Genomic DNA, 22,301 nt, shown 5'->3' with positions numbered 1-22,301 from the left:
TCAGGTGATGCGCCCCCACCTCCCTTTGAGAACAGCTGGCCATACTAACTCCTACCCAAGTGGTTATGAAAAGCTCTCAGTCCATGCAGCAAGGATGAACACTGACTTTAGAGCTCCCTGCACTTACTACTTATGAAAACCTGAGCAATCAGTTTGAATGGCACAGCCCTCATTGATAAAATGAGGACAGCCAAGGCACTGCCTCAAAGGGGTGTTGTGAAGGTTGAGTGAAACAGGTGTGAAAATAATCAACAATACAGTGGCATGACACCTGGGGGCATTGCAATGCGTTTTTAACCGCTTTTTAAAAACCTCATCAGTTGCTCTGGCTCACTTGCTTCCCCTCATTAACTATAGCAACTTTAATCTGGGAAAACGGAGTACGTTTATTGCTACAATAAACTCAACCTTCAAACTCTTTAAAAAAATCATCCAGTGAGATCGGACATACTTCTGAAACACTAGACGGGGTCAAGAATGATTCCAAGGTTTCACAGTTATAAAAAGAGAAGTACAACACCCTATTCAAAGTTTGGGTGGAGTCGGTAATCTTTCCACCCAGTTGAGATTGGCCCATTGATAAAAATGCCTACTAGTTACAGCACATGAAAAAGAAAAGTTGCGGTGCACACATAACTAGTTCATGTCATGTTTTCTGTCTCTTGTAACTTGTATTAGTTTATGCTTATTTGGGAGCAGTAAATGCTCCCTTCCATTTCTCGCTGCCCTCCTTTTTCTCACCCAAACTGCCTCGGGCCCAACCAAAGGGCTAACACAGTTCTTGCTCAAATCGTGTTCACTGTTGACTTTTCAGCTTTGCTTCAGCCTTAATTCTTCCAGGCCTGCCGTGTTAATCTCAGACAGCTTACCCCCAAATGTTTTTAGGTCTTGGACAAATGCCACACATGCCAGGCAGGCAAGCTCTACCAATTCGCAGTCTGGAAGACCGTTCCCCTTTAAGGACTGGTAACTGAGCCTGCGAGGTGGGTCTTGACGGGCGCAGTGGGGTCCCCTGGCACGTGTCCCCACCCCACCCCGCCCCCACTCGAGCCGCGTCTGCACACTGCTCCCGGGCGCCAACAGGAGGCGCTCGCGCAACCGAGGCGCTGTGGGTACCGGTGGAGCCCTCTCCGCGGGCGGAGGAAGCGGGAGGAGGAGCCGGAGGGGGCGCGGCTTCTTCCGCGTCCTCCCCGGCGCTCGGTCGCCTGCTCCGCCAGGCCCGGGCTGGCGGCCGGCGGGGGTCGCGGCGGTGGAGGCGGCGGCGGCGGCGCTGGCGGGCCGGGCACGGAGCTTGGAGACAAGATGGCGGCGACGCTCCGGAGCCTGGCCTCCTCCTCCTCCTCCTCGCCGCTCTCCGCCCCGCCGCTTGCCGCCTCCTCCGCCGTCTCTTCCTCTTCCTCGTGCGGGAGCACCAGCGAGCGCAGCGGCGCCGGGCCGCTCTCCGGGAGCTCAGGAGGGGGGCTAGACCGGGCCGCGGGCGCGCAGGCGACGAGACCGAAGCTGGGGCCGGGGCGGGGACGACGGCGGCGGCGGCGGCGACGCCGGGTGGGGATGGGGTCGCAGACGCTGCAGATCCTCCGGCAGGGGGTGTGGGCCGCGCTGAGCGGCGGCTGGTACTACGACCCGCACCAGGCCACCTTCGTGAACGCGCTCCACCTCTACCTGTGGCTCTTTCTGCTCGGCCTGCCCTTCACGCTTTACATGGTGAGTGGTGGCGGGGGCGTCCTCGGGGGTCGCGTCCCTGCCCTCCCGGCGTGCGGCCGTCCTGGCGGCGGCCCGACGCTGCCCTCCCCCGCCCCCTCCCCGCCCCGGGTTTCCCCTGTTTCCAGCACCTCCCTCTCGCCGGTTCCCGGCCGGGTCCCGCTTCCTCGCGCCTCGTGTGCCGGCCTGCGTAAATTGCACCCGGGGCCTTCCCTCGGAGTCCCCGGTACTCCCCGGCTTCGGGCTACCTTCCTGTCTCACTTCCCCAGGCATCGCAGCCCGCACCTCGGCCCCGGCTGTGCGGAGCCTGGGGGGAGGCCGTGCGCGCCCCGCCTGGAGCCTCCGGAGTCGCTGGGTGTCCCGGCTCGTACTGGCTTCCCGTGCTGGGGGTGGGGGACCCCGGGAGGGCTCGTGCCTCTGCAAACCGCTTATCGGTTGGGTGCGGGTTCCATTCGGCTCAGCCCCGCGCCCAGGGGCTGTGGTGTTGCCTGGCCAACGCAGCGGGCAGGGAGCGGGGAGACACGGGAACCTGGCTGGCATTTCACCCATTTGTTTGCGTTGGTTCAAGGCCTTTGACTGGCAGGGAAAAGGAAAGTACCGCCTGTTGCTTGGTGCACTAGGGCCGGTTTCTCTCAAGTGTTTTTGGTGTTCTGAGAGGAGAGTTTCCTTCTATAGCCAAGGCTGGCCCGAGACTCACTGCGTAGCCCAGGCCTTGGGAATTACCGGGATTACAAGCGTGAACCACCTCTCCAGAGTGGATTTAAAGGATGTTTTCCTGAAAGATGTTAGCACATTTCTAAAACAGAATAACACTGTATTTTAGGGTGGGACATTTGGGAAAATAAAGCTTTCACATTTTAAAGTAATTAGAAGGAGGGATAGTAACTCTATTTTCAGGGAATGTCTACTAACTTCGTGGTTTTTCAAGGAGCCAGAATAAAGGTGCTGGATTAGAAAATCCCGGAATAGGAGTGTGATAAATGCCACAAGTTAGGACAGCCTATTTGTCTCATTGCTCAGTATCACTAATTGGCAGGAACATGCCTTGGGGGATGGTGAGTGTGTGTGCTAAATGTCACATTGTCAAGCACATTCTGATTTCTCATAGAAATGTGTTTGAAGGGACTTACACGAGCTTAAAGGAGCTATTTTTAAAAATGCTTGATGGCTTGTTGCAGGGCTCGCTCAGTCTTGTCAAAAATCGGAAAATTTATCACCAAACGTTGTAATTTCTGTTCATTTTTGGCCGATCAGGTTCAGTTTACATCAGTGTACCTTCCAGGAATAGGATATCCTTGGTGAGCACCTCCATGGCTTGTGGTTGTGAGGCTCCTCAGGCTCATGGGGGCTTTCAGAGCCGGCTTCTCTTGTGTCCAGGCAGATGGTTTAAGACGAAGTGATTGTCGGGAGGTCAGGATTTGCTGCTGCATGCTGTAAGGTTCGGCTGTAAGCCCCTTTGTAGAATTAACAGAACCGCTGGAGACACTAGAGGAACGAATGTCTGTTCTGTTGAGACCTGCTTTCCCGTGCGCCTGCCTCTGCCCCGGTCCACGAGCAGTGAGCAGTTCACCTGCGTAGTTGTCTTGTCAGCTGCTGATGTATTGCCACTGTGCTTTTTCTACTCCGTGGGGGCGTGGGGGCGTGGGGGGGCACGACTCTTCCAGATGATTGTGGCTTGCTTTGTTTAGATTATTTAAGGTTTCTGGCTTGTGAGACTTCCCTGATAAGTTACATAGCAGCATCTGAAGCCTTCTGCCTGCTTTCTAAATAATGTTTTCTGCTGGCTGATACATGTACTTAATGTTTTTGTCACCTTGTTACGCTGTGTAAGCTAATAATAGACCACACTGCTCTGACCAAGCAGGAGCTTCATTCTGTTCCTTGGTATTCTCAGGATTTAGAGCAGTGCAAGACACACATTAATGAGATGTGAAACAGATGACTAGAAACGACCAGGACTCCCTTTCTTCTGTCAGGGAACTTAAAGTCTAGCCTGGGGATAATGAGCAGCAGTGTTGGAACTGTAGGGATTGATGAGTGATCAGAATTTGTGGTCAGGGGAGTCAGCAAAGAGGACTTGTAGCATTTTAACGTGCTAGTGCTGTAGTACTGAGGTTAGATAGTGTGACATATCCAAATCGAAGCAAAATCCTGCCTTCTGTATTAAAATCTCACCCATGGCTATTATTCACATGCTCTCCAATAATAGTTGCAGGTGATGGTGATTTTACTGAGCATGTGTACAGGCTCTTAGTCCAGCTAAGCATCCTCACAAGGCTGAGCCAAGGTGACTTGTTTTATTGCCTTAGGTAGATATGTGAACTGGGATTTATACAGGGCTTTTTGAGGCCAAAGTTCAGGATCTTTGTAGGCATGTGTGTAAGTGTGTGCATGTGCAAACACACACCCCTTTGCTGTCTCCCAGCTTTCGTAGGTCTTCCAAAGGGGCAAGTCATAGTTTCTGCAGTTAAGTTATGGTTCTCAGTAGTGGAAATCAGGAAGAGCTTGCTGCTCATCTGGTTGTCTTCTGTTCTCCATCCTTATAATATTGATGGGCCTGACTTGTCACAGGTGAGAGTTTTTGGGGATAGGGTAGCTTATTTTGAGGGGGCAATGAAAAAGTTCACTGGATTAGGTGTTACCTTGATTTTTGAACCTTGGCCTTACTCTCGATTTGCGTTCTTTAGACACGGTTACCTCCCTGGGCCCTGACTTGCTCATGTGACATATTTCATGAGTATTTTACAAGGGAATATTTATGAAATAGACTGTTCACCTTGAGAATAGCCTTCAGTAAATGACATTTGAAAGAACTTGTAGTTAGAATTTTTCTCTATAATGCATACAGCCTAGAAGAGATTAGGTAGCCCTGAATTTGAATGAAACCATTATTATAACATATTGCTTCACATTCAGTCTTCTGTAAAGAGTTACATGTCTAGATGATGAAACACACCAAAATGTATTTACATTATGACAAGCTGGGGGTAGAATGCTTATGTAGCATACATGAAGCCCTGGGTACAGTTCTGGGACCTGTCTCTCCTAGTCTGTTTATACAAGAGGTTCTCAGAGTCTATCGGTCATCAAACATTACTTGACAGTATTAAAAATGTGTACATGTATAAGCCTGTTCTGGTCAGAACATCTGGAGTGTGGTTCATTCATGTATATACTACCTGCTAGGTAAATTCAAGGAATGTGATCAGTATACCGGTAACTCCTAGCCTGGTTTTAACTTCTAAGCTGGTAGTCTCATGTCTTCAGAACTGTCTTGAGGTGTCTAAGAGAAATCATGTGTAAAACCATTCTGAGGGGCTTAAGCAATGCCTCAGTAGTTAAAGAGTGCTGACTGCTCTTCCAGAGTGCCTGGGTTCCATTCTCAGCACCCCCATATTTTCTGTAGTTCACAACCGTCCGTAACTCCAGTTTGGGGAATCTGATGCCTCTTTCTAGGCATCCTAGGGCACCAGCCACACAAGTGATGCATAAACACGAAGGCAAGACACCGATAGGCTTCAAATAAAAAAAAATCTGAATTTTAATTGGATTCACCCATTCCAAAACAAACACTGTTGTGTATTTGTGTATTGGTTAACAGTATAATGGTAATGTATCACCCTTGCTCTTGCTGTACACCACACACACACACACACACACACACACAGCCCTTAGCCAAGTCTGCTGTCGAGAGTAGCTCAGCTCTTCCTTTCATTTCCTGCTCCAGGCTGTTTTGTCTGCACTGTTATTATATTATGCATAATATATATGATATATCTAAAGCAGTATATATAGCATACTGTTGTACCAGCCATGTAACTGATCTTTGGCATCCATTCTTACCCCTTTGCCACTCTTAGAATAAGCAGAAAACTTAAATCAGTTGGTGCCACTCCCTTTTGTATTTATTGTTTTAAGTTTTTTTCATACAATATATTTTGATTATATTCTTTCCTTTCCTCAACTCTTCTCAGATCCTCCCCACTTCCCAAGTAAACCCATTCAAGTAAATGTTCTTTCTCTCTCAAACAAAACAAAACCTCCCCAATACAAACCAAAAACCAGAACAAACAAAATCCCCCAAAGACAAAAAACAAACAAACAAAATAAGCGTATACACAGAAAATGTGGTGTCCATTTTGTGGGCATGGGGCCTGCTATAGAGTGTGGTTAATATACCCAGTATCACTTTACTGATTTTTCTTTCCTCTCCCAATAAGTATCAGTAACAAGTTGCTTCTAGGTTAGGGGTAGGACTTGGTGCCCACTTCCCCTTCTCAGTGCTCGGATTTTATTTGGTTGACTCTTGTGTGGGCTTTTTTGTGTGCTGTTGTGGTTACTTTGAGTTCATATGTGCATTAGCTCTGTTGTGCTTAGAAGACACTCTTTCCCTGGAATCTTCCATAACCTCTAGCTCTTAAAGTCTTCTTGCCTCCTTTGCACGAGGAGGAGGAGGAGTTCCATCAAGACATCCCATTTGGGGCTGAGTGTTCCAAAGCGTCTCATTCTGCACATTGCCAAGGTGTGGGTCTTTATGCGAGTTATCATCTACTGCAAGAACAAGCTTCTCTGATGTGGGTTGAGCTATAAAGCACTGATGTGTGGAAATAGCAACGTCTTTAGAATGTTCATTTAGCAGAAAAATAGTAGGTTTTTTCCTAGGGTGTGTGACATATCTAGTAGCAGGTTCTTGGCTATTTTAGCAGTGTCAGGTATGGTTTCTACATTAAGGAGTAGGCCTTAATTTTGATTTTAAAAAGCAGTCGGTGGACTGGAGAGATGGCTCAGAGGTTAAGAGCACTGGCTGTTTTCCAGAGGACCTGAGTTCAATTCCCAGAAACCACATGGTGACTCACAACCATCAGTAATGAAATCTGTTACCTTCTTCTGACTGCAGGGATACATGCAGCCAGAACACTGTATATATAATAAGTAAGTCTAAAAAAAGAAAAAAGCAGTTGGTTACTTCTATAACATTTGTGCCACTATTGCACGAGTATATATTGTAGGCAGGTCTCTATTGTAGGTCGCAGGGTTCATAGCTGGATGATATTGATAATTACTTTTCTCCTCCTTCCAGTACTATAAAGTTAGTCAGTAGGTAGATGTTAAGCTGCTGTTGGGCTCCAGCTCAATTTCTCCATGTTCCATGACATAGTAAGTGCTGTCTTCAACAATAAAGTCTTATCATCAGGTTGTGAAGGATAACCAGTAGCATTGATAATAGCCTGTAATTTTTTTCCTCTGCGGATGTCTGTGGGTCCCCTTTGGCCAATGACTTAAAAAGATGTAACCCATTACTGGTACTGGAGGTTTTATTTGGTAGTGTAAGCAAGCTGTCTAGTTAAGGCATTGTCTCCTCCATTATATGGTAATTTCATTAAATTCCGTTTTTTACACACACACATACACACACACACACAAACACACACACACACACACACACACACGTTTCTACAGTGATAGGCTTCTATATAGCTTTTCAAAGGGCCTTTAGTGTTAGTTGTCTGTCCCCATATTCTGTCCTTTACCCTTCCCTCCTGTCCTCCCCTTCCCATTTAATCCTCCTATTATGGCTTCTCCTTTATCTCTTTATAACACTATATTTCCCTTCCTTGGAAGACCCTCTCCTCCATGTTTTCTTACTACCTGGGATTATTTATATTGAAACACACATCTAACACTCAAAAGCTAGCATCCCCATATAAGAGAAAACGTTTAGTGTTTGTCCTTTGGGTCTGAGTTACCTCATCTAGTGTTTGTACAGCTACTGTAGAGATCAGTGTGGAGGTTCCTCAAAAAACTGAAAATGGATCTACATAAGGTCCAGCTTTCCCATCGTAGTATGTGCCTTACTACAGAGATACCTGGCCATCCTTGTTTATTGCTGCTTTATTCTTAACAGTCAGAAATTGGATACAGCCTAGACGTCCAAGTGATGAATGGATAATGAAAATGTGGTAAAATGGAATATTAGCCAGCTGCTAAGAAAAATGGATGGAGCTAGAAACGATCACTTCTCCCTTTTAACATCGTTGCATGATTTACCTTAGAGCTTAGAATAAAAATCAGACCTCTCTACCCGGGCCACCCTGAAGCCAATCTGCCTTTTCGTACAGTTTTTGCAGTTTCTGCTATGCTCGAACCACATGGCCTCCTTTCTTTTGCTTCAGCCACTAAGCTGCTTCCTCTGGCGGGAGCTTTGCACCTGCTGTGTCTTGGGAAAGGAGACCCTCCCTCCCGGTTGCTCCCAGGCTGATTGTTGCAAGTTGTTTAGGGCTGGGCTTCAGTATCCTCTCACAGAGGCCCAAACCTTTTGCTGTAAACAGAATCGTATTTTCCCACTTCATCTCATCAGTTTCTTTCATGGAACTTCACAGTCGTGTATTTGTATCTTTGTCTACACGTTCGCTTTTTAGGCAGCTTTACTGTGGACATGCTTTGTCATTTTAGTGAGGGCAGGGGCCAGATATGAAACATGTTCAGGGTTTTCTTTGAATAAGCATTTGTTGGTATTACTAATGTGAACCTTCTTTTGGTTGACCACCGAAACTGATCTGGAATGGTTGGGCACAGAGTGGGTGTTTTAGGAGGTTGTCTTGTCTGGCAGAGTCGTTAGTTTCTGTGGGCTGCAAGTTAAAAATCAAATCCAGAAAAATTGGAAGTCACTCAAAGTGCAGCAGCGTGTGGGTTTTGTGTGTACAGCCTTGTACAGTTGTATATATATAACAATATGTAAAGTAATATATGCTAAGTACCTGTGGAGTGATTAAGTTAATCTTTTTTATTTTTATTATTTTTTTATTTTTTTGAGACAGGGTTTCTCTGTCACTTTGGAGGCTGTCCCGGAACCAGCTCTTGTAGACCAGGCTTGTTTTGAACTCACAGAGATCTGCCCACCTCTGTTTCCCAAGTGCTGGGATTAAAAGCATACGTCACCACCTCCAGGCTTTAATCATTCTTATAAAATTTATGGTTCTGACTTTTCCCTAGTCACCTTCATTATTTATTTGTGTAGTTGATCTTTATCATCTGTAAAGATTTCCTTGAAACTGTCAAGTAACTTCTTTCCCAAAGATTGAGAAATTTTAAAGATTAATAAAAACTCCTACAATGTTTTTTTTTAAGATTGGTGTCTTTAGAGCCCTAGCTAGCAGGGACTGAGGATGTAACTCATTTGACAGTATGTTTATGTAAGATAGTCTGATACCCCATGTTTAATCCCTAGCACTGCATAAACCAGACCTGGGGTTACAACACTATAATCTAACATGATCTCAAGTCTAGGGCCATCCTGGACTACACAGAGCCTGAGCCAGCATGAGCTACATGAGACCCTGCCTCCAGATAAATTAATTAATTAAAACCAAACCCTCTAGCTAATGGGTGTGCTCAAATGCTTAGGGGTGATGAAGACATGGCTGTAACTTACTGTCTTAGTCACTGTTGCTGTAAAGAGACACCGTGTGTGACCACTGCAACTCTTACAAGAGAAAACATTTAATTGGGTCTGGCTTACACTTTCAGAGGGTTAGTTCATTATCATTGTGGCAGCAGACATGGTAGGCATTGCAGGCATGGTGCTGGAGAAGTGGTTGAGAGCTGCCTCTTGATCTGAAGGCAAAGACTGGGCCTGGCTTGGGCTTTTGAAACCTCAGCCCTTCCCCAGTAACACACTTCCTCCAACAAGGCCACACCTAATCCGTCTCCTATCAAACAGTTCCATTCTATTGACAAAGTATTCACATATAGGAACCTATGGGGATCATTTTTGCTTGTTTGTTTGTTTGTTTTTTTTTTTTTGAGGCAAGGTTTCTATGTGTAGATAGATGAGACTGTCCTGGAACTTCCTATGTAGACCAGGCTGGCCTTGAGATCCTCCTGTCTTCACCTGTCTTTGCCTCCCAAGTGCTGTCATTAAAGGCATGATCCATCAGTGCCTGGCTTAGAATGGCAAGGTTCGAATGTTCATAACGAGCAGAAAACAAACCACCACACTAACTATAGGTATTGCCTTTAACAAGTAGACAGACACAGGGTTATGCAGAGGAAGGCTTGGAACTGAAAACCAGAGTTCAAGTGGGCAGTACTAACTTTTCAACTCCTCTGTCTAAAAATTCTCATTAATAAAATGCTAAAAATTTAACTTGTTAAGTAAGTGAAGGCTTCTTGGTTAAATCTGTGTTCACAGGCTGGAGAAGAAACAGAAACTCCCCTAGTTTCCAACAGTTAAATGATTTTTGGCTTACAGTGTTTTCTGAAACTGTAGAAAGTATTTCATAACACATGGGGGCTTACAACGGCCTATAACTCCAGCTCCAATGTGCCCATTTCTAGTTTCAGTGGGTGCTTGTATATTCTCTCTCTCTCTTTTCCCCCCTCTCTCTCTGAGTTCGAGGCCAGCCTGGTCTACAGAGCGAGTTCTAGGACAGCCTCCAAAGCAATATAGAGAAACCGTGTCTCGAAAATCAAACAAACAAAAATATGGGTCAGTTTTCTTTGCAGTGTTTCAGAACCTCCTGATGTTTCCATGAGAGAAAGTGACTTCTTAATAGTGCTGAAAGACCACAGTGTGATGTGTTAAGAGTGTGGTAAATCCTTTTCTTCATTACAGGTCAAATACTTTGTTTTCATTCTTTAAAAGACTTTAGTATAGCTCTTTGGTCTAAATTCCTGGAAATAGGTATGGGTGAATGCTGATAGAGGAAGAACTAAAAGTTGAGTCCATCTTGTAGGATCTGTGTAACCTGCTTGAAGTACAGGGTGTTTTCTGTTGAAGTGAGGGAGGAGATGCAGAGGGTATTCCAGGTCTGAGCAAGATCCAGGTACGGGTTGCTTTCCTCTCATGAATGGGAAAGTGAATTGACTATTGAAGTCGATTGTGGGCAGTACTGAGGGCATCTCTGAGACTGGAGAACTTGAGTTCAGAATGTTGAAAAGGAGAGACATGTGGGGTAAAAGTTATTATATGAAGTTATTGGCACATAGATACTGTGTTGTAGGGAGATCCTAAAACTAATTAAGAAGAAAATATTGTTGGATAGAACTCGAAGGCCCAATAGTATCTAAAAATGGGTGAAGAAGGTAGTAATGGCAGGAAAATGAAGAGGAATGGAGCCAAAATAAAGACTATTTTGGAAAGGAGGGAGTGATCAGAGTTTGCCAAGTTGGCCTCCATCAGCTGTGTCGAGAGCGTGGCCCAATATGCCTTCTTGTCCCCCTAAGCTCTGTCTGACACGGGGGGCATTGCTTTAAGCTGCTTATTCAGTGGAATTGTGAAGAAAACATTTCAGTAACATTTTTGTCTTTGATGATGGCATGTTTTTTTTTTTTTCAATAAAGCTCTTTGCTGCATTGATATGCATTGCAGGGCAACTTTGATCTACTTTTTTGTTTTTTTCTAGTTTTGTATTCAGAGGAGATTGTTTCATTATGTTATTTGGTTAAATTGATTTTCCCTGTCTCTGATTGTGGCTGGGGGAGGTGAGAAGCATTTGCTAGGCGTGTTTGGACACCTGGGTACAAGAGCAAGGAAAGCCAAGAACCCAGCAAACATTCTGGAGACCTCTCCTTGACTTTGTAAATGACGTAGGTGAAGTTTACCAAAGCACAGTGGAGTGGGTGGTGGGATTCTGGTTCCCTCAGGTGCCTCTGGGAAGCTGGGTGTGTGCATGTACGGTCCTTGATAGCAATGGGAAGCCCTCAACACTCCTCCTTGGTCCTCTGGAGCCTGAGCTCCTGCCTCTCAGAACTTGCATGGTTGATGCCAGACCCTCACTTTTTGTTAAGAAAGCAAAGAAAACCCAAGGGAAAAGAAGCCATTTACTTTTTGAGGTTTTTGGGTGGTGGAAGTGGGAAGAAAGTCCCATTCTGTAGAGCTTTGTAGTGCCCCAAGGGCCAGCTGATGTGTGAGCAGCCAGGAAACCTAGTCGTAGTGTGAGAAGCTTGACTCCTGGAGCCCTCCCCCCTTCCTCCCTTCTCCTCTTGTTATACTGTTGTCTAGACATAAGCTAAACAGGTCCAGCCACCTGTTACCCTCCTTAAAGCTCTCCATTTTCACATAATTTTAGGGTTATAGAAAAGTTACAATACAGTGCAATTTCTGTGTACCTTTCCCAGCTTTTTTTATATCAAGGTGTTGCATAACCACAATGTGTTTGTCAAATGAAGACATTAGCATTGGTGCAGAATATTAATGGACTACAGGTTTTGTGTACATTTTGCCAGTTGCCATTTCTGCTCCAGGATCCATCCCAGAATTCTGTGCTGTATCATCTTGGTTTTTTTTTTTTTTTTTTTTTTTTTTTTGGTTTTTCGAGACAGGGTTTCTCTGTGGCTTTGGAGGCTGTCCTGGAACTCACTTGGTAGACCAGGCTGGCCTCGAACTCACAGAGATCCGCCTGCCTCTGCCTCCCGAGTGCTGGGATTAAAGGCATGCGCCACCAACGCCCGGCGTGCTGTATCATCTTTAACTCTCTTTTCCCTTAATAGGCTGGGATTGTAGTCTTTGAAGACTTGTGCCATTTATAACAATTTTCCAAATGTGTCTTTCAGAGATTTTATGTCTATAACAGATAGATTTTAAGTGTATAGAAAGGAAGGCCATTTTGAGTGTTTTTGCACTGTGGACTACTACCCTCTAGTACTAAACTATTTGAAAGCAGGCATTTAACACATGCAGAGTTGTGCAAAATGAAGACTCCAAAATGAAAAGTCTCTATACCTTATTCTTGGAAGAATGGGCACCTGTGTTTTCCTATATAAAGCTGCTTATTTCTTAATAAATTGGACGTGATGAGACTAGGGTATGACGAATCTCTTCAGTGTCCTCAAGTCTTTTTGCCTTAGGATGTTTCATGCAGGAGGTAGTTCATCTATGTGGTGGCTGGGAAGTGGGGGCAGTCTGCCCATGCAGGGTGCTGCTGGTGGTGGGGGTGGTAGTCCACTGGTTTGGGAGTGGGGTGGGGTGGGGTCTAGAGGTGGTAATGGGCCCATGTTGTGGACTTGGGGGTGGGGTGGGCTAGTCCATGCATGTAGGAGATGCGCTTGTGTGCCTATGCTGGGTCTCAGTGAGCTTTGTTCTTTGTGTTGTTCTGGTTTCATTACATGCCTACCAGGCAAATGGATCTTTGTTCTGAGGAAAAGATTGGTCATTAAAAGAATGAATGCTTTTGAGTATAAAGCTTTACTGTTGTCAGGTATTCTAATGTTGTATATTCAGTGTAATATTGACCTCAGTGAGTTGCCTTTTAGATCTGAGAATATGATTTGTGCTGTAAGAGTACCTCTGAAACAGTCAGAGGACGTGAAAACAAGCTGTTCAGTAGTAAGCACAGTTACGGTTTGCATTTAGCCTGCTTTCTTTTGTTCACACTACACTACAGTTATGCTGTTAGATGTCATTTCCACAAGCATCCCTGACCTCATGGCAGAAACAGAGCTGACTTGGCAGGTGATAAGAGAGATTCTAAAATTTGTTTTTCTTTTGGCATTTTGGTAACATGAAATATGAAAATGTTTTGAAAAGACAAAAACATAGCTAATCTAAAAAGGTTATGTATTATCAAAAAGATATTTAAGTTTGTCTGTTACTCCATTATGGGCCCAGCAATATTGAAGCATGTGTGTTATTGAAAAGTAGGTGTAGTCTTATTTTTCTACTGTCTTAAAGATTTTCAGATGAACAGGAAAGTTGCAAGATGTTACATGGTATTCATGCTTCCTCTAAATTCCATATGTACTTTGAAAGTTTTGTTTACTGGAATTGTATAGCCAGTTTCTACACATGGTGCCTCACACAAGTCTATGGGACTCATTTGAAAAGATACTACCATGACACCTCACCCTGGCCTTCATCTCCTATCTAATGATGTTCACAGTAGTAATATATCTCACTGAGAGTAGCTGACAGTCATTTGCTAAGATGACTATCTAGTCTGTGTCAGACTTGCCCAGTTACCTTAAAAAGTGCCATTTCTAGACAGACTACCCAATCCCAGATCCAGCAGGATTTAGCCTTGCTTTTCCTCCTAATTGACTTTTTAATGCAGCCTTACTTTGTGGTGCACACCTTTATTTATTTATTTTTAATTTTTTTAGATTTGCTTTTTATGTGTATTGAATGCTTTGCCTGTATGCATGTGTGTGTACTGTGTGCATGCCTGGTGCCCACAGATGTCACAAGAGTTATGGGATCCCTTAGGACTGGAGTTTTGGATGATTGTGAAGTCTTATGTGGGCGCTGGGAATCGATCCCAGGTCCTCTACAAGAACATCAAGTGCTCTTAACTGCTGAGCCATCTCTTTAGCCCAATTTCCCAGATAAAAGTCTAGAGCAACTACACTATCCTATTTCACAGGTTTGTTTCTTAGAGCCCCTCCCCTCCCCTCAGACCTAGTGTCTGCAAACCTCAGCCATACTTTATTGTCCAGAGAATTCTCATTTATAACATAATTCTCATGCCATTGTAGATGTCTTCTCTTTCCAGGAGAGTGAAGTCTGTAGCACAGCACAGTTAGAGTGAGGTTAGCCCTGGGATAAGTAAAGCACACTGCTTTCTGTTCTGCTTCCTTCTAACAGAATTATTCATGTACCTTGGAAGAGTATTAGGGAGCTCTGCGGTTGCTGCTGTTGTGTTGGTGTTGAAGTTTACCATGATTATTCTACTTGAGAATTGCTGGCCTGTGGTGCAGGACAGTCTCCTACACAATTATTCAGAATACAGAGCAGTTGCTAACTTTCTTTAAAATAAAATAACAAAAAATAATTTGTAACTGTGTTTTGCTCCACTTCAATGCATCAGTAATTGGGGGACAATTCTGGGCATGTATGTTTTGGAAAAAAAGCAAAAAGCAAAAAATCACTAAAACAAAACTCCCTAAGTACACCAGCAGCCAAAAGCTCTTGTGTAGTGGAGGTTTGATACTCCTAGGCTTACCCTGGGAGGTCTGTTACTTGTGAGTTCTTCTTGCTTAGTTCCCCTTTAACTCAGTTCCTTTTCCTGCAGAGAGAGAGAGAGGGGGGATGGAGGGAGGGAGGGAGGGAGGGAGAGAGAGAGGGGGGGGGGGCACATGGAGGTCAGAAGACCACTTTGTGAAGTTGATTCTTTCCCTACCTTCTCCCCCTCCCTTCCTCCTTCCTCCCTCCCTCTTTCCTTTCTGTTTGATACAGGATGTCACTATGTAGTTCAGGCTGGCTTAGAACTTGCTGTGTGGACTGGCCTGGCCTCAGGTTCCCTGCCTGTCTCCCAGTGCTGGGGTTAAAGTCATGGCTCCCATGCCCACTCCTTTCCTTTACTTGATTCTAGAGATGAATGTAGGCTGTCACGCTTGGTGGAGCACCTACACCTGCTGAGCCATTACTAGCCCCGTTTTGGTTAACTTATTTGGGTATCCTGGTTTTCTTTATAATTACTTTACACATTAAGTAACATTGGAAATGTGCACAGTTTTGTCTTATCCCTTACTACAATAGGAATTCTTTAGTGTTTTTATTTGAATATTAAATTCTTTACTGTGTTACAGAATCATTCATCAATTTTCTGTTCACTTTTGCTCAGTCACCAGCTAATATTTACCTCCGTATACAGTCCACAAATCTTAGCTATGACATCTACTTTTAAGGTCCTCTTCAGCATCTAAGCCATATGTGGTCAGAGGTCTGTTTGTTGGTCTCCAGCATGACTATAAAGTGTAAAGTGTATTAAAAGCATCAAATATTTATTATGCTGTTGTGTACCCATGCACCACTTACTTCCACGTTTTCTAATATAATCCTCAGCATATTCTGTGAATAGTGGAGCTTCACTCACATTTTAGAGATGAAGATGCAGGCTGCTAGGAGTTAAATCACTGGCACAGGATTTCAGACCGCCTCTGCCTTTAATTCTTCTTTTTGACATCAGGACTCCTGCCAGAGTCACTTTCAGTCCTTCTGTTATATATAATCGTGCAAGATGCTCCTTATTAATGTATTCCTGAAAGCCAACCTGTGACTGATCTGTGACGATCTGAATGCCCCCTAGTCGTCTTCGGGATATGTTCTGAATCTAGAACTCTCAGAGCTGTCACCATTTGTGTATTCTTAAAGTCTGGCTTTGCTTCTTGACTAGCATATTGTATGGATACCGTGGAAGTTCATTTGTAGAATGCACTGCTCTCCTGGGATTTAGTTATGGCCTCATATACTTGCAGTGAGATCGTTTTTCTTACTGATCATTTGGGGTAGGGGTTAGCCTTGTTCTGTGACACTTTATAAGTGGAGTTATTAAGCTTTAATGTCCTTTCACTTACTGGTCTAATGTAGGGTTCTTTCCCTGCTGTGTTTAAACTAGTTACGATCTCTTTGCCATTATGCCTGCTGCTTCATCCTAACTACAGAGATGCGGCATGTGCAGGCTGTGTGTGCCCTGTTCATTCCAGTTGGTTATGAATAAGACCAGTCCTTACATGTAGATGGAAGCACCTAGCTACATGTTTCAAGGATAGTAGGGGCTTTTGTGGGAAAGAGTTTAACATGATTTTGGTTTGGGCAGTGCCATGGGTTTCTGCTGGGTACAGGCTAAGGATAATGTTCAACATCCTATAATACACAGGACAGTACCCCACATCAGAGATTGTTTGAACTGAAGTGTCAGCAGTGCTAGAGCTGAGAAACCACCCCACAGCTTGCATTCTCAGGTTTGGCCATCAAGAGAACAAAAGTTAGTTCTTGAGTTTATATGACATAGCCTTTTTTTTTAAGTATGAAGTACAGAGAGATGTATACATAACATATACAGATACCAAGCATATCTCTGGTATCAAGACTTCAAGGGGCCAACATGATTGGCAGAAGAAAATGTCTAAAAGTTTCTTTAGGTGGGCTTTACAAGAGGAAAAAGGATTGAGAAACCTTGTCTTGGTCTAGACCATCTATCTAGTTGACTGTTAAAAACTCAGACCATGGTAGGTCAGTGAGATAGCTCAGTGGGTAGACACTGGTTGCCAAGCCTAATGACCTGAGTCTGATTCCTGGGACCCATGAGGTAGAACAAGAGAACCGACTCTCAAAAGATGTCTTATAGCCTCTATGTGAGTAATGTAAGTAAATACATACAATTACAAAAGCAAAAACATCTCAGGCTTTAGAGACAGACTGGATATAATCCTGTTTCTATCTTTTTACTGGCTATGGGCAAATGATTTTATAGCCTGAGTTTGTTATCTGTAAAGTTGGAGATAATAATAGTACTTTCTTCAAAGGATTAGTGTGAGATAATGCACCAGATTAGTCATTCTGAGGGCTGCTGTGGAGAACAGTTCATATTTATTACTGTATAAGCATCCCTTAGAAAAGTGCTTGAGACTAATGTGTGCCCAGGGATAACTGGTGAGCCAATCAGTGGGTAAAGCTGTAATGCACTTGGTGTGTTCAAGGTGCTCTAATGGGAATTGTGGTAGTGAGTATATCATGCTTTGTCTTCAGTTTTCACATTTAATTCACTTTAAATCTGGTATGTGATACATTGCCCAGTTTTAGTACTTTGTTTTAAAAAACAGAACTGGATTATGGGGTGACATCATTCTGTTGCAGACAGTGAGTGAGTTGAGGGTGAACATGCTGTAATGAAGACGTATGGGCTCTGGTCAGAGTCTTCAGAGTGCTAATATACTTCTGATTTATGACTCTTACTGGTTTTCATTTTATATTAGCATTTTAGTCCACAGTCCATTTCACTGAATTTTAATGAAACAAGAATATAATCAAATAACTTGATAATCTAATCTTTGTGTATATTAGTATTTTAAATTATTTCTACTTGATATAGCTTTGATTTTTTTGATGTAACTATAAAAATTAGTTTGTTGTTGTCTGAAGCCCTAAGTTGAGCTATTATATTGTGACATATGTGAAATCAGGATCTCATATTATATGCATAAGTTGATTCTATCAAATACAAATGATGTTTTTTTTTTAGGTGTAGTAACTAGAGGACCTAACTGTCATTCTATAGCACTGATGTTATGTTGAGAGCATTAATGAATGTTTAATTTCTCTTACTCTGAGTCCTGAAAAATCATTTCTGTCGAATACATCAGCAACAGGTGTGAAGATGTTGACGATAGACTTCATGGTAGCTTTATGAGGTCCTTTTATTTGCATATGGAAATTCAGCCTTGATTTGCCCAGGAATTTTCTTATACTGATTAAACTGCTGCAGGAGTGCTGTGCCATAAAGTCATCACTGATTTATAAAAGAAGATAGCAATGAAGGAAATTCTTAGTGTAGAACATCCCACACTCCTCCCAGAGCGGTTAGGTTTACCCAGAAAACCACATATAAACCAAAACCTTATTGAGAACTCACAAGTTACTTTGCACATAGTGATTCTCTCAGACCCGAGTTGGGGATTTGTGGTTGAGTGTATCTGTCTCTAAATGATATCCTACAAATGATGTAAAGGATGCACGTTCTCCAGGTTCTCTTGAATGCATGAGTGGCTTTATTTGCTCAAGCAGTTGTAATTCCCAGATATGTCTGTTACTTGTAGTTACAAGTAGGTTTGCTAAGGCTTCATGGCTGTCTCATCAGAAACCATTTCAGTACAGAGGATGGAGTAGTTTTGGGAGGGTCTTTTGAACCATTGACTCCTTTACCAAGTTTAGGTTGTTGGGTATGTTGCATTTACAGGCTTCTTAGTTACATTCAATCTTGAAAAATCCCACAATGTGCTATCTTTGACAAATCCTTTTAGATAGGAATTGGTTGTGGAGGCCCTTTGGAATTACTTGGAAGTTGTTTATTCCCCTTTGTTTTCTGTAATAACTTAAAGACGGTTTTGGGAATTGGAGAAGCTGTGCTGTGAAAAAAAATCCCACCCTTCGCTTGTTCATGTTCTGCTCTTGTTGTACAGAATTGTACTTCACATCCATCATATTAGCCAGAGTTGTCTCTTGGTATTGTTATGGGATTGGTTCCAGGACCCTCCCATGCCAAACCCCAGAATGCTCAGTTTCCTGTATGAAGTGGTGTGACATCTGTATGCTTTAAGTCTGCATTATATGTAGCACCCAGTATAGCATAAGCACTGTGTCAATAGTTGTTAGACTGTATTGTGTATAGAATTATGGCAAGAGTAAGCTTGTTTATGTTCAGGGCAGCTATGCTTTTCTTAGATTATTTTGTTCTAAGTGTAGGAGTGTTTTGCCTGCCTGTATGTATGTGCCTGGTGTCCACAGAGATTAGAAGAGGGCATCAGATTACCTAGACCTGTGCTTATGAATGATTGTGAGCCACCACGTGGCTGCTGGAACAGAACCTGGCTTCTCATCAAGAGTGGGGAGTACCTCTGAGCCACCTCTCTAGTTCTGGAATTTTTACCATGACTATCTTTATTTTGTTGTTGGTGAATCCACAGATGTGGAATTCATGGCTATGGAGAATTGTGCCTCTGCAAGAAGAGCAACCCATTGTTGCCATTGTCGGTTTATTATAGACGCTCTTGCATACTTGCCACCTGCCCAGCTACAGTTTCTCTTTGTGTTTTGGCAGCATGACTTGACTTTTAAAGGCCTAAACATCACCAGACAGTGGTGGCTCACACCTTTTTTTTTTTTTGGTTTTTCAAGACAGGGTTTCTCTGTATTGTTTTGGAGGCTGTCCTGGAACTCGCTCTGTAGACCACACCTTTAATCGCAGCACTTGGGAGGCAGGGACAGGCAGATCTCTGTGAGTTCGAGACTAGCCTAGTCTACAAAGTGAGTTCCAGGACAGCCAGGGCTACACAAAGAGAAAACAAACAAACAAAAAAAAGGCTTAAACATCTTCACATAGATTACACTGGTACTAATATTATAATTTATAATGTGTAAATATTGAATGCCATGCTAATGAACTGTTGAAGATAGGGATATGTACAGTATGTGTGGAAATATGTGTGGAAAACAAGTAAATCAGAAAAAAATCCTTGATGAAGTACAAATGGAGTTTTGTAAAAATAGAACATTGTATTGTATACATTCAGCGTTGTAACTCAAATTATTAATACTGGAGCAGTGAATATGTGAGTTTATGCAGATAATGAATAACAACCTTTAAGATACACACAGTTCTGTGGTAAAGATTTAGGTGAATAAACGAAGAGTATTTAAAGAACTGGTAGGAAAATAATATGTCTAAACAGAGTTCATATAACAGTTTACTCTGTTCATCAAAATTTATAAACCTGAATGCCCCCAAATCCCCCTTGGGAACTTTTGTTCTAAAAAGTATAGGAACACTCCTATAAAGTATGTAAGATTATTTTAGTTCACCAGTATGTGTCTTTGAGTTTATTTCCCAGGCTTTACATCCCATATTGTTCGTGTCTGTGCCTTCTCGATGCCTCTCTAGATCCTGGTAGTATGATTGACTTTTCCAGAGTGGTAGAGTATTTGTTTATGATGAATAGAATGTACTGTTTAGTTTAGTCCCTGTTTGAATGGGTATACACTTTGTTGTTTCCCTTGGAAATGCATTCACTTGAAGCTAAAATTATATTTTATGGAGTGGCATAAGTATGCGGTGCAAATATAAGATAGTAGCTAGTACCCTTAATCTATTTATGCTAGAGAAAAAATTCAGGATTGAAACTACTTGTCAATTTGTTGCTTTTAGGGAAAGTATATTCTGGCTCTGTTAGAATTTCCTAGCCAGGTCTTTGAAATTAATCTGACTTATTGTGTGGATGGACTTACAGAACATTTTCCCTTGTGGGTAGGTGCGATTGACCCTCAGCACTGGGACAGTGTTTCTCTTTTCCATATAGTGTCTGTCATCTTTGGAAGAAAACGTCTAACTAGAATGCTTTAACTCAACCCCCAGAGGAGAGAGCCTGGCAAGAGGGCCAGATCCCCGGCTGCTGCCCTCAGGGCCTTTTCTAAGTCCTTTGGGCAGCATGTATGTGACAATTGGAAGGCTTATTGAAAACACTCATCTTCCTTTCTATCTAAGCTCTGTCGCATCTTGATGAACAGTCATTTTGTAAGTTTGCATGCACCATTTGATTACTGAGCTTTCTTCCTTCTCTCCAACATTCCTTTAACTACTAACCAGAGGTGGTCTAGCTATAAAATTGTAGGATTCATTTCTGTCTGCCCTTCTTGTGAAAAAGCCCAAAGTGATCTTTGCACACAGTAGGTGGAGTATACCCTCTTCTTTCCCCTTCGTAGGTCTAGGTGCACAGTAGGTGGAGTACACTGTCCTTTCTTAGCCAGCACAGCTCCAGGTTCACAGTAGAAACTAGAACACAGGGCTAACTGTCTTCTTATGCTTGTGATCACATAGAATGATCAGTTCTTTTCCCAGTTAGTCACTTGTACCTAGTGAAAATAGCTGGGGGTCTGGCTGGAAATGGGAAGGCTCTTAAAGGAGATATGACTTCCTGACCATGCTGTTACTGGGGGGGGTGTCCTAGGCAAACATGGCCAGTGCCCCTCATTCCTAGTTCTTTTTTGACTTTGAAAGGGTCTCACTGGGTTGTTTGAGCTCGCCACAACCTCACTGTAGTCTAGGCCTTGAACTTGTGATCTTCCTGCTTCAAGCCTCCTCAGTAGCTAGCGTTTACAGGTCAGGAATGGTAATATTTAACTTTTATTCCCATTTCTACAGGGATTGGCTAAACAGATAGAACTTTAAAGTCAAGAAAAAATTGACTTTTTCTTCTTAGATATTCCAGTGATGGTGTGAATTCACTGGCTGATCACAGCTAGGGGCCCCACAGAAATGCATGGACTTACTTGTATTTTGAACTTGGAAGCGGAACTATGCATCAGGTTTTTTTTTTTTTCTTATAGCAGATAATACTTTATGCATCATGGGGCAGTAAGGTACAGCCTCAAGGGTGTGTTAGTTGTATTTATCAATTTGTAAGTTTAGCTAAATATTTCAAGAAAACTATCTAAGGGAGTAGAAATGTGAACTTTGGAGTATTTATTTTGAAAAGCTAACATAAATGTTTTTTATTTTTTAACTTTATGATTCTATTATGCCTTACTTTTTAGAGAGATAAGATTTGGTCTTTATGCTTTTATCTATTTTTACATTTTGTCTTATTGTATTGTTTCTAGCCGTTGGTTAGTTAGTGTATGTTTAAAATGGTTAAATAGTGACATATAGGACATTGTGGGGGTCTAGTGATTCTGTGGAGCCTATTGTACTCAAGAACAAACACCAAGGCAGAGTTTGGAAGCATGTGTTGATACATTGTCCCATTGGAACAAAGGTAGTGTCGGTAGTTATAGTCTCTTAGAGGTATGCTGGGAGCTCTTGCCAGAAAACATTTTAGAATTACCCTGGAAAAATTACTTAAAACCTTCACTCAGAGAATAACCAAGATGAGCTATTCAGAGTTTTGTTGTCATGTGATAGTGTTCACTGTGCCTTGACTTAGGGAGTGTGCATGCACCATGGGAGAGCAGTTCCTGCACCTGCTTGCTTTGTGGTTGGATAACATTGATGTTATTGGAGTTCAGACTTGTGCTTGGCAAAAAGGGGTGCGAGGGAGAAGTACTGGGTGCTTTGCTTCAGGTTTAGATTAAAGAAAATAAACCAGGCTCACTGGGATTCACCATGTCTGTG

The 22,301-nt window shown here is 43.0% G+C and overlaps 1 protein-coding gene across 6 annotated transcripts in view; it reads left to right on the top strand.

The window, feature by feature from the left end:
• Positions 1-1,164: 1,164 nt before the first annotated feature.
• Pcnx1 (pecanex 1) overlaps positions 1,165-22,301 on the top strand; it is a 134,839-nt gene continuing 113,702 nt past the window's right edge. For 4 of the 6 annotated variants that reach the window (XM_040742811.1, XM_040742809.1, XM_040742810.1 and 1 more), the window contains exon 1: positions 1,165-1,704. In XM_040742811.1, coding sequence (XP_040598745.1) covers positions 1,303-1,704 — 402 coding nt within the window. In that variant the 5' untranslated portion in view covers positions 1,165-1,302. The remainder of the gene's footprint in view (positions 1,705-22,301) is intronic. The other 2 variants (XM_040742812.1, XM_040742813.1) reach the window with 2 other exon arrangements.

The sequence above is a fragment of the Mesocricetus auratus genome, unplaced genomic scaffold (assembly GCF_017639785.1).
Source record: "Mesocricetus auratus isolate SY011 unplaced genomic scaffold, BCM_Maur_2.0 Super-Scaffold_15014, whole genome shotgun sequence".
NCBI classification, from domain to species: Eukaryota; Metazoa; Chordata; class Mammalia; order Rodentia; family Cricetidae; genus Mesocricetus; species Mesocricetus auratus.
The sequence above is the reverse complement of the archived record's forward strand: the minus strand, read 5'-3'. Positions and strand labels throughout refer to the sequence as shown.